Genomic DNA, 15,212 nt, shown 5'->3' on the forward strand with positions numbered 1-15,212 from the left:
TTGGCTCCCAGACAGAGACAAAAACTCACAAAATCTCAGAGGAATTGCTATAAATTTTTTCTGCAAATTTTCTCGTGGGAGAAGTTGACATGATGTCGGGAAAGTTATCTAATACACCAAGAGTACTCATAGCTGAGTACTCCTTCCATTCAACATTTGACAATTATACAAATATAAGTTAGGCCATTAAAAGCTGAGCACTCTGAATTTAACACGTATACTAATATACCATTATGTGTTGCTAGATTTTTTACGCTCTACGTTGGAACCTTGCTCTGATACCAAACTGATGTAGAATGGGTGGGAAGGGAAAGAAACTGAAAATTAAAGGATAGGTTCTAGCATCACACCAGAACAATTTTAGGAGTCACTCGTAAAAATCGTAGGCATCATATTTAAGTTTGGTTTGCATCACATCAAACCAGAGAAATAACTTTCATAAAAAAAAAAAAACTTATATTATTGATCAACTACTAAAAAAGTTACAAAAACCCCTATTTATAATAAAATTACCTAATAACATTAGGAAACTAAAATAATAATAAACCTCCTTAAATAAGGAAACCAACTAATAAATTTTCCTAAAAACTTAAGGAAACTAAAATAATAAGGAACCTAATAAACGTAATAATATTAAAGTCTTAAAAATCATAAAACCCTAATGATTAAAATTCTATGTAATCTTTATCGTTCTCCATCAGAAAGAGAGAGAGAGAGAGAGAGAGAGAGAGAAGGGATCAAAACAGAGGGAAAAAAGAAAAAGAAAGAAAGATTAAACTTAGAAATGATATTTAATAGATAAGCACAACAGTTGACTTTGCAAATGAAATTTATTAGTTGGCATAGTATTATTTGGCATGGTATTGGAATAAGTGACCTGACAGAAAAGACTAAAAATAATTCTTATAAAGAGCCATTTGAAAGGATTTTTATCGGAGCTAGAATCAAGAATCAATAATACAAAATTTACCTTTGCTCCAGCTTGTTGAAAGGATCTATTTGCAAACCTTTGTTACTCATTGCCATGAATGCATCCGTTATAACATTTGGGAAATATTTCTCCATCATATATTCTCGTGAAGTTTGATTCTACAAGAATAGAATGCCAAATGATTATCTTATTTTAGTTTTAATTATTAGAACTTTTAAATGATGAATCCACATACCAATTGACTTGGCCAGTGTGAAATTGCATTCTGTACGAAAATGATGTTGTCCTTTCTTGTGGAGTTGTAATTTTTGTGGGTCTTCATTGCCTTAAATGCATCTTCATCCTAGATGAGCGTATCCATATATGATTTTTTTTCATTATAACTGTCAAACCAATCCGACTCCTGTAGACCATGGAGACTGATGAACCATAAAGGTAATAGATTGAACTTCTCATTTCTTCCCAGCAACAATTGGTGCAAGTAAAGGTTTTTGAAGTCCTCCCTTACACGTACATAAATATATTATTACATCATTATTATTATATATTAGAAAAAAAATATAACAATAATAACAAAATTAACATGGTAACCAATTCATAATCAATACTAATGTACACCTTGATAAATCATATTCAATCAACATAATAAAATCAATCAACTCTGGATTTTTTTTTTTTTCTATACGACTCATCCAACCAATCCAAGGGTCCAATTTCTTTTGAAAGTAGCTTTCTCATCAACTAATAAGAGGAACTCCTCATTGCAAAGAATCCATGACAAGGTCATTATCAATGTTGAGCAATATTGATCTGTCATTGTATATGCCGATGTCCTTGGCATCTAGATGTATGGCAAGCCCTTGCAATTCCATTTCATATATCATAAGGATGACCTCGCTGTTAAAAAAAAAATATATTTAACTTGATATATATATATATAGAAATATGTATATGTAAATATTGAAATGACTTAATATTTAAATGTGTTAGGTAAGAATAACGACTATAATACAAATGTGATAGATTAAAATAAATGTATCAAAATATAGTTAACAAAATGTAAATAAACATATAGAAAGAATTTAGTTTGGAACAGAACCAGATAATAAGTTGATATTTTCTTTGCATTCGAATCCTTTCTATCGAAACAGTGCCATCCTTTTTTATAGCATCCTCTAGTGTCCCTTCGAAGGGTCTACCAAAATTATAAAATTGAGTTTTACAGGTATCCCTATTAACATGATCACCAACCTTAAGTATATCTCCAATGGTTTCGTGATTAATCCATATATGAGGATCTAGAAAACGGGTGATGAAAAATTATTTAACCATAAAATTCTACTTCTAGCCTTTTCAACAGTAGGAAAAGCAATTTTTGAAAGAAATACCCCTCCACAAACATTCAGCTTCCCATATTTATCATCCAATTTTTCTTTGATGCCACTTATTCTAGTATCAATAGATGGACAATGGCTAATAGTGAGGCTCACTATCTACGTCATCATCAAGTGAAAGTTGTCTCCTGGATTCAGTAGCCTTGTAAGTTGATATGATGTACAAGATGACCAATGAGTTGTGAACATTGTGCATAAAAATGGAAGCAGGTAATGCAAATCAAAGTGACACTGTACATAAAAATGGAAGCAGGTAATGTAAATCAAACATTTTATCCTTGTGAAAAGATCTTTCTAAACTATGACACCCTAGTCGTTGGTTAAGGTCCAACGTTTTTTCCATTTCCATTTTTTCAATCAAATGAGAAGCAAATAAAACATCAAAGGCGTATCGGAATAAGACATTTGAAGATGGTTTCTTCTCCTCAGCTTCCACCTTTCTTTGGCTCCCAGATAGAGACAAAAACTCACAAAATCTTAAAGGAATTGCTATGAACTTTTTTTTCTACAAATTTTCTTGTGGGAGAAGTTGACATGATGTCAGGAAAATTTTCTAATACACCAAGAGTACTCATAGTTGAGTACTCCTTCCATTCAACATTTGATATGTATACTAATATAAGCAGGTCATTAAAAGCTGAGCACTCCGAATTTGACATGTATACTAATACACCATTGTGTGTTGCTGGATTTTTTACGTTCCATGTCCTCTACTACTCTCCTCCATGTCCATGCTCTCCCTTTTCCTCCGACCTCCGCCATGCCCTTCGCCTCCTCCACCACTATCCTCCTCCCCTCTTGCCCTTTGACGACTGCATCGCCACTTAAAAAAGTAATTAATTTATAATAATATTAGTATTAAAGGCTGTTTCATATCTTCTTCTGCTTTTTTATTGAGATCATTTTGAGGATACTTTGAAAGTTATATAGAGTATCATAAAGGTCATAGTATTAAAGTCTGTTTCCTATTTTCTGATGCTATGAAAATACAAAGATCCAAGAAAAACTGGTATCATGTTAAATTTGAGGGCATGGACTCGGTTCGCTAGGGTAGACATATGGCAGAACTATTTGAAGATTGATTGAAGAATATATTGATTTTCTTTGCGTGGAAAATTTTGCCATCCTAGTAATTGGGGTGCCAAAATGAATGCAATTTGACACCATCTGAATAGTGAAGATTTGCATAGACCACAGAATGGATGGAAATGAATGTGTTTTGGCTTCGCTATTCCAAGAAAAAAATAAATAAATATAAAAAAAAAAAACAAAAAGTCAAAACAAAACAAAATCCGTAAATCTCATTAAGATTTACAGAACAATCTCGCCGGGTTTTTTTCTAGTCATTCATGGAGTTTGTGCCTTAAATTTGGTAGCTTCACTTTCACCTGTATTCTGAAGATTATGCTTGAGAATATAGAAACGAATTTTTTATTTTTATTTTATTTTTCTCTTGAATATTATATTTTGTAGTTATCAACATCAAAATGCTCTGGGGACATTCCAAAAGAAACGAGGCCGGCCTTTTAGAAACTTTCTCAATCCAGTAAAAAGTAGTCCTTTTGCTCTTGGAATAAGGCTTTGTTTTTTTTTTTTAATCCCAAGAATAAGTATAATAAAGTTTTGGATTATATAATTAACCAAAACAAACCGATTAATTTCCATGTGCAAATATAATTATAGTTTCCACCTGAGCATTTTTTCAAAACAAAAAAATGTTATTTTATTCCATGCATAAATTTATGGACAAATTATTCAAACACTTTTTTACATTTCCTTTCTATTCAAGTGCAACTCTTTTATATATAAAGTTATGAAAATTTTTTGTGTTAGTTGTAATTTTTCTATAATTTTTACGCATGAATAAGTGTAATAGATGTAATAACTTTTAGAAATGCGAAAGAATTTTATTTTTTTTTTGAGCTAGCTCATCTTTTATATATATATATATATATATATATTTTATATTTAAAAAATCAAACAATGGAAATTCCGTCCTTGAAACTAATGGCATGCCTGTGATCATTATCTTTGCCTAGTTAGATGAAAAAAGAGTTATGGTTCATATAATTTGTCATTTGCATACCCAAATTATTATGATGGTAAAAGTGTTAATGATAAAAGAGAGCAACAAATAATGACACAGTTAGAATCAATGAACAAACCCGACCAATAAGTAATGACATGGTCAGAATCAATGAACAAAGCCACCGATCATAATATTGAAAATTCACATCATTTTCAAAAAATAAATTACCTATATATATAAAATTCACATTTTTTTTTTTTGATAAATGGGATTGTGGCACGAACCTTAAAAAAAGATATTTTAGAATACCTCATTTTAATCTTAGTTCATTCCCTCTCTTTCCTCTCAATCTTTGAACATTGTTTAATGAGAAAGTCTATTATTTCCTACATAAAAACTTTTACTACGAATTCCTCAACATTAATGATAAAAATATGCCCACAAAAAAAAAAAAAAAAGCAATAATATTATAGGATGTATGGGCTGGGGATCCAGCGGTAATATTATATAACAGTATATTTTTTTTTTCTTTTTTTATTATTTATAACGATATTTTGTATATTTGGTATTCCAAATTTATAACATTCTAAATATGAATATAAATGATTTACCAACTGAACTGACACATAAAATGCTCAAACTTAGGTGCAAAGGAAAATATTTGTATGCATGTATATAGAAAAATTCTACGATGCAAATCAAATCTGACTTTTTTGGAGAAAAAAAAAAAATCGGCTTTGCTGTGTATGTGCACATAGCGTACACAGCAAAAGCAAATCGAGTACATTTTACATTTATACATAAATATATATAGGGACCTTATATGGTGAGGAGGTCTACAAAGATGATGATTTTTAAAAAAACCATCGTTAATATTATACATAAATACGACGGTGTCTTCAAAAACCATTTTCTTTGCTCTTTATGGACATCTGCATGAAAAAAAAAAATATAGATGTCTGCACTATAGAATTTCTGAATATATATATATATATATATATATACACACACACACAAAATGGCTCTTTAGATTTAACTAAAATCTATAATTTTAATCTTAACCGTTGGATTTCATCAATGGTCAAAATTATATTTTGACTTAAAAAAATCACACGACTTTATCTTTATTCTCCGTCACTCAATCTTAGACTTCTTTGCCCATTCTCTTTCATGCTAGTGAAAAAAATATGGCAATGTCTTCTTCCTGCTAAAACTCCATCTAATCGGATAGATCATGATATTTGACATTAAAAATTAATTTTGTTATCAACATTGGGAGTTGGAATATTTCTTTTCCGTGTCTTCAAGGTTCTTATGCAAGTGAAATAAAATTAATATACGGTTGAGTGAAGTTTCAAAGTTCAAACATTTTAACAATTAACTATATAAAAAATCTCTATGCACAAATGAAAATTGTGCAAAAGATCAAGAAACTATTTTCTTCTGGTTAATCCATTTAAACTTACATATGTTAGAGTTAGGGTTAATTGATTAGCAGTTGGGTATGCAGTAGACCTTAATTAGTTTCAAGATGCACTGCCTTTTGTCTAATTCTTTGTTGAAACGAAAACTTTACCCACAATCAAGGAAATAAAGATCTAGCTACTAATTATGGCAACAATGAAGAAGATGAAGCTGGAGCTATGTTATATCAAGTCATGACAACCCCTACCATGTTATCCTTTTTTATGAGTAGTAATAATCCTACATCTTTCTTGAGAAACTTCAGATTTCCAAGCTTCCAAACAAGGTAAACTAAAATGAAATTAGCTTGGATTTGAAATTTCAAAGAGGCTCCCCATTTTTCAATTTAAAATGGAATGGGTAATTTAGAATGAATTTATTATTTTGATGACTAGATTTTATATAGATCTTTACTTGTTAAAATTTGGAATGAACACATCAAATTTGATTTGTGAGTTCTTGGGCTTCCGTCGGCTACTAACTAGGTGTTTTATGTTTTGCTGGGATTCCATCCACAACAATGGCAATGGAGTTGTAACGGGAAGAAAACATTGTATTTGTTTCACAAGTAAGGGAAGGAAACGGTGTATAGTGTGAGCGTGGAGTGAAAGAGATGGAAAATATAAGGTCACATGATTTTTCAAAACAAAATATAATCTTAATCATTGGTAAAATTTAATGGTCAAGAAGTTTGGATTTTATTAAATTTAAAATTTCTTGCATAATGAACTTATTATATATATTATATAATTTTTTTCGATGCAGATATTTATAAGTTTTAACATATTGATGTCTATATCATACAATATATTATCTAATATGTACTCATAAGTTAAAAACTTATAAATATTTATATCATAAAAAAATCTATATATGTATATATATGTGTGTATATATATATAACACTGAGTTTCTGGTATAAGCGATTTAAAAAATAAACTCATTTTGTATATTAATTATATAACTTGTATATATCTATTTTTATTATTTTTATTATTAGTGCATTATTGAATGGAATTAGATTAGATTGAACTTAATTATTTAATATCTAATCGAATTAGTTTAAGTTAAAATGTAATTTAATCAAGCTAAACTTCGAGTGTGATAAATGAATAAACCTTTGCCCTCCTAACCTACCAGACGAAAAAATTAGTTCCATTAATCAAGCCAAAAAATAAAAGAAAATTCAATATAACAACAATCTTTTGATAATAATAAAAAAAAATGTTAAAAAATTCCACACGTGAAGAAATTATCCCATATGATGACAAGGTGTGGACTTGTGGGGTGACTGGTCCTCCTGTACGGAACATCCAGTATATGATTGTCACGTGTTGTACGCGTGATTTTTCCTCCTACTTGTTTTTTCTCTCTCTAACAATTCAGCGGAGAAAGCCAAGCAGGCCATCAAAAAGAAAATGAAGAAAAAGGTACTTTGAGATTTCTCTCTCACAGTCTCACCCAGCATGCTTCCAAAACTGCCGGCCATGGACGGCCAAGACCTCCTCTCCTTCTTCTCCCGTCCTTTTCCTGTCTCCCTCTTTCTTTCCCCATACTACCCCAGATATTATTCTCCTCCATTTCTTCTTCTTCTTCTTTATGATCTTCACCAACACATAAAAAAAAAAAAATCAAATCTTTTTCTAGACCCACCTGAAAATGGGCTGTGTTCAAGCTAAGCCTTCCATGAATTCATCACCTAAGGGCTTAGAGAAGTTGAAGTTGGAAAGTGGGTATGTTGGAAAAGGTGGGTTTGATGGTCCTAGAAGATCCACTGGTCAAAGATATCCACACAGGGAGTCTTCTAGGAGATATAGGGATGAACCCAGGTTGAACAATGTTGAATTTGGTGGCAATAATGGCAATGTAGAAGGAGATGAGAAGTTGGTTGGTAAGGATGGGAATTTGTCAAAGGGATTATCCATTGGAGAGGAGGAACTGGTGGGTGGGTGGCCAAAATGGCTTACTGATAACATTCCTAGGGATGTATTGGCTGGCTTGGTTCCAAAGAGTGCTGAGTCTTACCATAAACTTGATAAGGTGTGCTTTTTTCTTTTTGGTGGTCTAATCACAGCTTCAAATTTTTATGTTTTGAACCTATGCGTACGCTTAGAATGATACTAGGTATGTGGCATAGATTCTTTCTCTTTGTTCTTTAGTGGGAGTCAAATTAAGAGTTGGGTTTGTTACTGTAGAGTTAAATTGTCTGGAAACTTTGTAATTTGTTTATACACTTTGGGTTATTCTATGTTCTGGGGAGGAGTTTTTGACTGGATTGCTGCAAAAATTAAAGGAAGTAGAAGGAAACTAATATTTGATACTGTTGTTTTTATGTTTGTAAAGTGAGTAGAAATTCTGATGTATAATTCTTAATTTGTTGCCTTACATAATTGGTTGCTAGAGCATAAGTTTATTTGAGGGGAGGTAGCATTTGCACTTGTTTTAACCCAACCGTATGGTGTTACAACAGGTAGGCCAGGGAACTTATAGCAATGTGTACAAAGCTCGGGATAGGGACACTGGAAAAATTGTTGCATTGAAGAAGGTCCGTTTCGATACATCAGAACCTGAGAGTGTTAAATTTATGGCACGAGAGATTATGATATTACAGAAATTGGATCATCCTAATATAGTAAAACTTGAAGGATTGGCCACATCAAGAATGCAATATAGTCTTTATCTTGTCTTTGAATTCATGCAGTCGGATTTGGCTAGAATAATATCCCGCCCCGAAGGGCTTACAGAACCGCAGGTTTATATTATTTCTCCTTTCAACTTGATTCAGTGACTGGATCTTTTAGACTTTTGATCTATATCATTTTCTAATCTGAATTATAAATGCAGGTGAAATGCTATATGCATCAACTACTTTCAGGTCTGCAGCATTGCCATGATAGGGGAATTTTACATCGAGATATTAAAGGTTCAAACTTGTTGATTGATAAAAATGGAATGCTGAAGATTGCGGATTTTGGCCTTGCAAATTATTATAATCGCAAGCGTCCTCTTACAAACCGCGTTGTGACACTTTGGTACCGAGCTCCTGAGCTACTGTTAGGTGCTACAAATTATGGGGTGGGTATTGATCTTTGGAGTGCTGGATGCCTATTTGCAGAGATGTTTTTAGGGAGACCAATTATGCCTGGCAGAACGGAGGTAACTATCCTCAATTGTTCAGATATGAATCATAGTTTTTCATTCTCGCTCTCTCTTTATTATCTTTTTCCTATCTTCTGCTGGCTAAGTAAATTTTACTGACTAATGAAGGGATTGATGCAATTTAACACGCTAATTTAAAAAAAAGAAGAAGAAAGAAGTACATGGCTGATAGCTTGCCACAATGGAAATACATTGCCAAAACCCATAAACAAATTTAACAGCTAACTGTCACCGGCTTGCAATTTCAGCAAAAGGCGTTCTTTTAGATATGATTCTGCATACTCTTTTAACAGCATAACAATTTATTTTCACTTTGCGACATTTGCCTGATCTCATGCACACAGTTATAAGATTGGGCTTTAATTTTTCATTATTTTGATATTTCCTAATACGTTGTCTGTGCCTAGTCATGGCTTGATGGTATCTCAAAGCATGAAGTTGATATGATTTCAGGTTGAGCAACTTCACAGGATTTTCAAGCTATGTGGCACACCATCAGAGGAATACTGGAAAAGGCTGAAGCTATCTACAACCTTCAGGCCTCCAAAATCATATAAACCCAGCCTCCAGGAAGCTTTCAGGGATTTCCCTCAATCCTCTCTGGGTCTGTTGAACATTCTTCTTGCTTTGGATCCTGCATATCGTGGCTGTGCATCCTCTGCTCTCCAAAATAAGGTAACTATGCAATCAAATGCTTTTTTGTTCATGAAAACTTTTTATTTCAGTTACATGTTTTGTTGGTAGGTTGGACTGTCTTCGAAATGCCAAAAATGCTTTTATTTTTTTTATTCATGTTCTTGAATCTATAACTAATGGTTAACGATTGACATACTTGTATGTTAGTGCAGTACACAACAATTTGAACAAACAAGTCTCAGTATTTGTCAACTGTAAAATCTGTTGACATGGGTAGATACTGGTTTTTATTCATATTGAAAATAAAATGATTAAATATTAGTTTCTTGTGGAAATTACAGTAAATACATTTTGTTTACAGTTCTTTTCCACAAGCCCCTTGGCATGTGACCTTTCAGATCTACCTGTAATCTACAATGAGGTTGACGAATTGGATCAAGCCAATGAATGGAGAAAGTAAGTCATTTAATTTCATGAACAACTCCATAGCTAAATTCACCAAAAACAAAAAGTAAAAATAAAATAAAAAATAAAAAAAATCCATCGCTATAGTTTTTATTTTATGTCTTTTCCTATATCAAATTTGGATTTTTCAATGATGGTATAGTTTGAGCAGTGTTTTCCATAAATTAAAGAGGTGGAATAACATATACGTATGCACAAGAGCATTATAACATGTACTGGTCTTTCTTCGAAGAACATTTAACTAAAGAATGGTATCATCTGGTTTTGAGAATTATAGGTTGGAATATAGAGTCAATCATTAATTTTTGATGTTGCATGATCCACAACCATGAAAATGAAATAATAGGTCTAACAAATGCAGAGAGAAGTCATAACGAGTTAACAGTGAGATGGACTAAATACTGGTCCAAAATAATAACTTGTTAATATTTAGGATATCTATTTTGTTTGACTTTTTAATGGATTCAATTTATTATCTTGTTATAAATGCTCTATACAAGGGAAATTGTATGGTATGCAAGGTTTCCAAGATCTGCAGTTTTATCTTATCGCTCTTCTTCTCTTGACAGTTATAGCAAATCTAAAATGAAAAGACGGTCTCGTACACAACGTGAGCGCAGGATAAAGCATGTTTCTCGTGAAAAACCAGAAGATTCTGTAACTTCTAAAGAGGTAAATGTTACTTTTGTGTGCTTGGTTGGAAGGTTCAAGTTTATTTGTGTAGATTGGTTAGGTTCAGTTAAGTTGTAGTTTATTAATTGTTGCTCTTCCTTTCTATCTCAGTGTCTAAGTACTTCTACTTTCTTATGCTTCTATGGTTCAAATGGGATGAATTGTTATCCGTAGTAAAAATAAAACAAAATTGTTGTGTCAAATCAAAACCAATCCCTCTTCCCACCCCCAATCACTTCGTATGGATTCTCATCTAGAGCAAAAACTGTTATAGATAGGATAACAACTCATATTAAAAACAGCTTGAAGTTAAATTATGTTGTTACTTGTTACAGGAAATGGAAAAGACTGCAGAGAGGAACACTCAAAGTGAAGAGCCAGGTAGCACTACAAGCAGTACCTCTGGACAGAAAGAGAGCCCATATTTCTCACTCTCTCCGATTATACCTTCTGGTCAGAAAATGTCTCAGAGAAACCAAGGCTATCCTAATGGTACCAAGAACAATAAGAACCTGCCTCCATTGCCCAAGTCCAAATCACGCATCACCGATTACAAAAAAGAGAGTAACATGTACAGAGCAAATCGTGTCAGCAGGTCAACATCCACAAGAGAGTTCAGAAATTTGGATAAAATGGAGAACTTGGAACTATAAGCTGTCAACAATTAGGTCATGTAAGATTTTATCCTGCAAGGTTGAACTATTTCTTGTCTTTTGAGTTACCAGTTTATGCATCTTAAGTTTCTGGCCAATATATCTATCCAGAGTGGCCCAATACAGATAAACAAAACTCTTTTGAGTCTCCTAGAATGTTATGGTTTCTATCGTATATTCATCACATATACTTTTGAGGTTGGTCTGGTTTTGGTTGTGCAAGAAAAAAACAACAAAACCAACTTGTAAACATTTCCACCCCCCTAAAATAACTCTCCTAACTGGTAGAAGCTCCAAATTACTATCGGAACTTCCCTCAAGAAGCTGTCTTGGTTGTTGAAGTCATCTTTCTTAGAGAGGACCTTGACGCCAAAAGTATTTGGCAAATTTCGTGGATTTCTTGTAAAAAACCATTTTGAGAAAAAAATTACTGTTGCATTTCACAAGTATATTACTGAATCCATTTTACAGAATGAGTTATAATGTTGAATGGTTTTGTTTTTATATGAAGGAATAAGAGCTACATATGAATGTGTATTTATTCAATATGCATGATCGCCAAACCAAAAAGGAAAAAAAAAAAAATAATAACCTCGAGCACTTTAATATATCAACCAGTTACTGCAAACGCCCAAACATGCTTGGAACTAGTTGTGATTAGAAAACATGGAAAATCAACTTGAGGCCATCAACTGCCATGCCTGTGATAAAGAAAGAAACCCTTCAGATCTTAATGATTTGTACTTAGGAATATCGTATTTAATTAATCAATTTTGTCTCTAAGTTTGACCGTCATATATGTGTGAAACATTCATCCTCTCCTTTACTTTAGTACTCAATTAGTAAATATATATATATATATATAGAGAGAGAGAGAGAGAGAGAGAGAAACACCAGAATAATTGAGTATTAAGTTTGTTTAGCAACTTATTCTAGTGTTTCTATATAAATATATATATATATATATGTTTTTTTTTTTTTTTTTTTTTTTTTTTGTTGGTGAAATTGATTGAAAAACAAACAACTACTGGAAAAATGCATTTGTTATTACTAGGTAGGTCATACCTACCTGCTACCAAACTAGGAGAGCTTACTTCTGCAGCTCAGAGCTTCGGGAAGTGAGAGAAGCAGTCAAGAGGAGCCAGCAGAAGGTGTAGTAATAATTACATGATATCTGCAATTTCATATATGAACAAGTAGTTATTCTTCAGTGAGGATTCATTGAAGGGATATATGCCACAAGCTTAACAGAAGCAGTCAGTACTCAAAGAAAAAATTTCATCAACGGTTTGAACGGCAAAATGAATTTATGATGTGGAGCTTTCAATTAAACAAGTAAAATGAATTTACCATTCACAAACAACCAGCAAAAGAAGCTGCTGAAATTTGCTTGGTCACCAATCTATTTCATATGTTGAAGAAGATAAAAATTGTCTACCCCAAAGGTGTCAAACTATTATATATATAAACCTAAAATGAAAACGGTGCATTTTAAACAATTATTCTAGAAAGATCACAATGGTGTGTTTTTGATTTGGGTCACGTGAACCTTGGCACATGCAAGCTAACGGCCACAAGATTTAAATTGGGTTTCATTTGTATGTACTGTAGCACTCTGTTCTCCCCTGTTTTAGCATCTGTTACTGTTCATGATGAAGCCGCTGCTGTTTTGAGCTTGCTGTTGCTGCTGCTGCTGCTGGTGCTGTTGCTGCTGCTGCCGAGCTTGTTGCTGCTGCTGCCGAGCTTGCTGTGTTGCTGCCGAGCTGCTGCTGCCGAGCTATATTGCTGCTGGTGCTGTTGCTGGTGCTGCCGAGCTTGTTATTGCTGCTGCCTTGCTTGCTGTGTTGCTGCCGAGCTGCTGTTGCCGAGCTACTGTGTTGCTGCCCGAGCTGCTGCTGCCGAGCTGCCGAGTTGCCGAGCTGCGCCGAACTGCCGAGCTATGTTGCTGCACCTCCATCAATTTATTTTCAAGCTGGATTATATAGGATCCGCAACTGAAAAGGGAACCAGTTGGTACATAGACAGTTTTTTGAAAAATAATAATAATAATAAAACTAATCTGAAATGAAATTATTTTTACTTTCTAGTACTGTGGTTTGGTTAATATTTGTTTCCGCTACTAAGTAGGTAAATCCAAGTCTTCCAAGTTGGTATGGTATGCAACTTGGTAAAAACATATTTGCTTGTCTGTTTGTTTGCTAAAAGCAAGGCTTATCAGTACGAAAAAGAAATCCAGAGAGATCAAATGGAAAATGCTAATTAATGATGTATAATACTTACGCTTGGGTTTGGTGTGAGACCTGAGAGAGAAGTTGTTAATAGCAGCAAGTACGAACTTGAAAGCGAGAGGCTCCTCCTCTTATACATGCAAAAGCTGTAATCTTCGTATCGAGACTCAATTCATTACGGTAAAATGACCTTACTCACCACTTCATGGCTTTGTGATACTGTCTGCTCAAAAATTATTTCGCAGTCAGAGGATATGAGGCTGGGGCAATTTCTGATATTAATGCTTTGTATCGAATACAATATGATCCCGATGCTGACCAACTCTGGGAGCTCTATCAGATGCAATTCACGTAACTTGTGCAGTGCAAAGTCCGCACAATCGGGTTGGAACACATACTTGAGTCTGCAACAAAACTTGATTCGGAGGAACTCAAGGTTTTCAGGCAGCTGCCGCCGAGAGAAAACATTTTCAAGTTTTGGGCAACAATCAAGATGCAGCTGTTTCAGGTTCTTGAAGCTCTCAACTTGCACGTTTCCCCTGAACAATCCCACCAGGTTAACCATCTTTGAAACCCATAAAATTTCAAAACTTTGGTCCATTTTGATGATGTCTTGGTTTTCAGAAAATATGCTCTCAATGTTGGCACAACCATCTAGCCATAACCTCTTCATTGCTAACATATTGTCCTTGCCTATATCTGATAAATGTTTGATGAACTTGTTTCGAGTCAGAAAGATATATACCTCCCGCTTAAGGACTTCCTCAACACCAGCAGGGAATTCCTCGTCATGTCCGCGGATCTCCACAGACCCTTCTCCTTGCTCCTTAGGACATGATAGACTCTTGAAGTGGATTTCTTGAAGACTACTACTTCCATCACCGGAACAAAAGAATAATCTATCTTCTCCACTAATATTGGAAGAAGAACAGACTGAAATGTGAAAGCCTTCGAAGCATTTGTCCCATATATTGGCATCTTTGTCTAACAAGTAGTGAAAGATTTTTGTGCTGTTTATTGTCAAGGAAGGACACCTTGTGCTCGTATGGAGATCAAAATTTGCGAACATACCACATTCATCCCAGTTTAGTACATCTGGTAGGCGCTTGATCCGACCCCAGTCAAGTTGCGGAATTTCATTCAAGTCTGGCAGATATAGGCTTTTCAGATGAATCAAGTTTGCGATCCAGTAGGGGAAATCTCTGACTTTAATCCCTCTCAAATCAAGAGTTTCCAAGTGAATAAGCTTTTCCAGCTGATTAAGTGGCACGTAGTTTAGACTGGAACAGTTGCTTAGCGAAAGTAAGCTAAGATTGGTGCCCAACATGCGGGGTAATATTCACCGGGTATTAGAGAGGTCGAGAAACCGGAGTTTAGTCATTCTCTCTAAGAACTTAGCTTCAGTTTTCCTCAAAGAAATTGCACCACATAGATCCAGCTGCTGCAAATTCATTAGAGATTCCAAAGATGGAAGTTCTTCTAAGTTTATACAATCTCTTAGCAAGAGTTGGTGCAGGTTCACCAGTTTAGAGAGGGAAGCTGGAAGGTCTTCAATGTTAGTTTCCGAAAGGTTGAGTTGCC

The 15,212-nt window shown here is 34.0% G+C and overlaps 1 protein-coding gene and 1 long non-coding RNA gene across 2 annotated transcripts; one reads left to right on the forward strand and one right to left on the reverse strand.

The window, feature by feature from the left end:
• The first annotated feature begins 7,196 nt into the window (after positions 1-7,196).
• On the forward strand, positions 7,197-11,724 carry LOC107421595 (probable serine/threonine-protein kinase At1g54610). Its single transcript, XM_048476543.2, has 7 exons — positions 7,197-7,858; positions 8,289-8,570; positions 8,663-8,974; positions 9,431-9,652; positions 9,975-10,069; positions 10,648-10,750; positions 11,086-11,724. The coding sequence occupies exons 1-7, from the start codon at positions 7,478-7,480 to the stop codon at positions 11,401-11,403; spliced, it is 1,713 nt and encodes a 570-aa protein (XP_048332500.1). The 5' UTR covers positions 7,197-7,477; the 3' UTR covers positions 11,404-11,724.
• Positions 11,332-13,397, reverse strand: LOC132803928 (uncharacterized). Its single transcript, XR_009639189.1, has 3 exons — positions 12,754-13,397; positions 12,473-12,577; positions 11,332-12,104 (listed from the first exon to the last, which is right to left on the reverse strand). It is a non-coding gene; the product is annotated as an uncharacterized LOC132803928 (long non-coding RNA).
• Positions 13,398-15,212: the final 1,815 nt, after the last annotated feature.

This window comes from Ziziphus jujuba, chromosome 5 (genome assembly GCF_031755915.1).
Source record: "Ziziphus jujuba cultivar Dongzao chromosome 5, ASM3175591v1".
Lineage (NCBI taxonomy): Eukaryota > Viridiplantae > Streptophyta > Magnoliopsida > Rosales > Rhamnaceae > Ziziphus > Ziziphus jujuba.

Coding starts and splice junctions, on each gene's coding strand:
- LOC107421595 (XM_048476543.2), top strand. CDS start 7,478: ATGGGCTGTGTTCAAGCTAAGCCTTCCATGAATTCATCACCTAAGGGC. Junction 7,859..8,288: donor CTTACCATAAACTTGATAAG/GTGTGCTTTTTT, acceptor GTGTTACAACAG/GTAGGCCAGGGAACTTATAG. Junction 8,571..8,662: donor AAGGGCTTACAGAACCGCAG/GTTTATATTATT, acceptor TTATAAATGCAG/GTGAAATGCTATATGCATCA.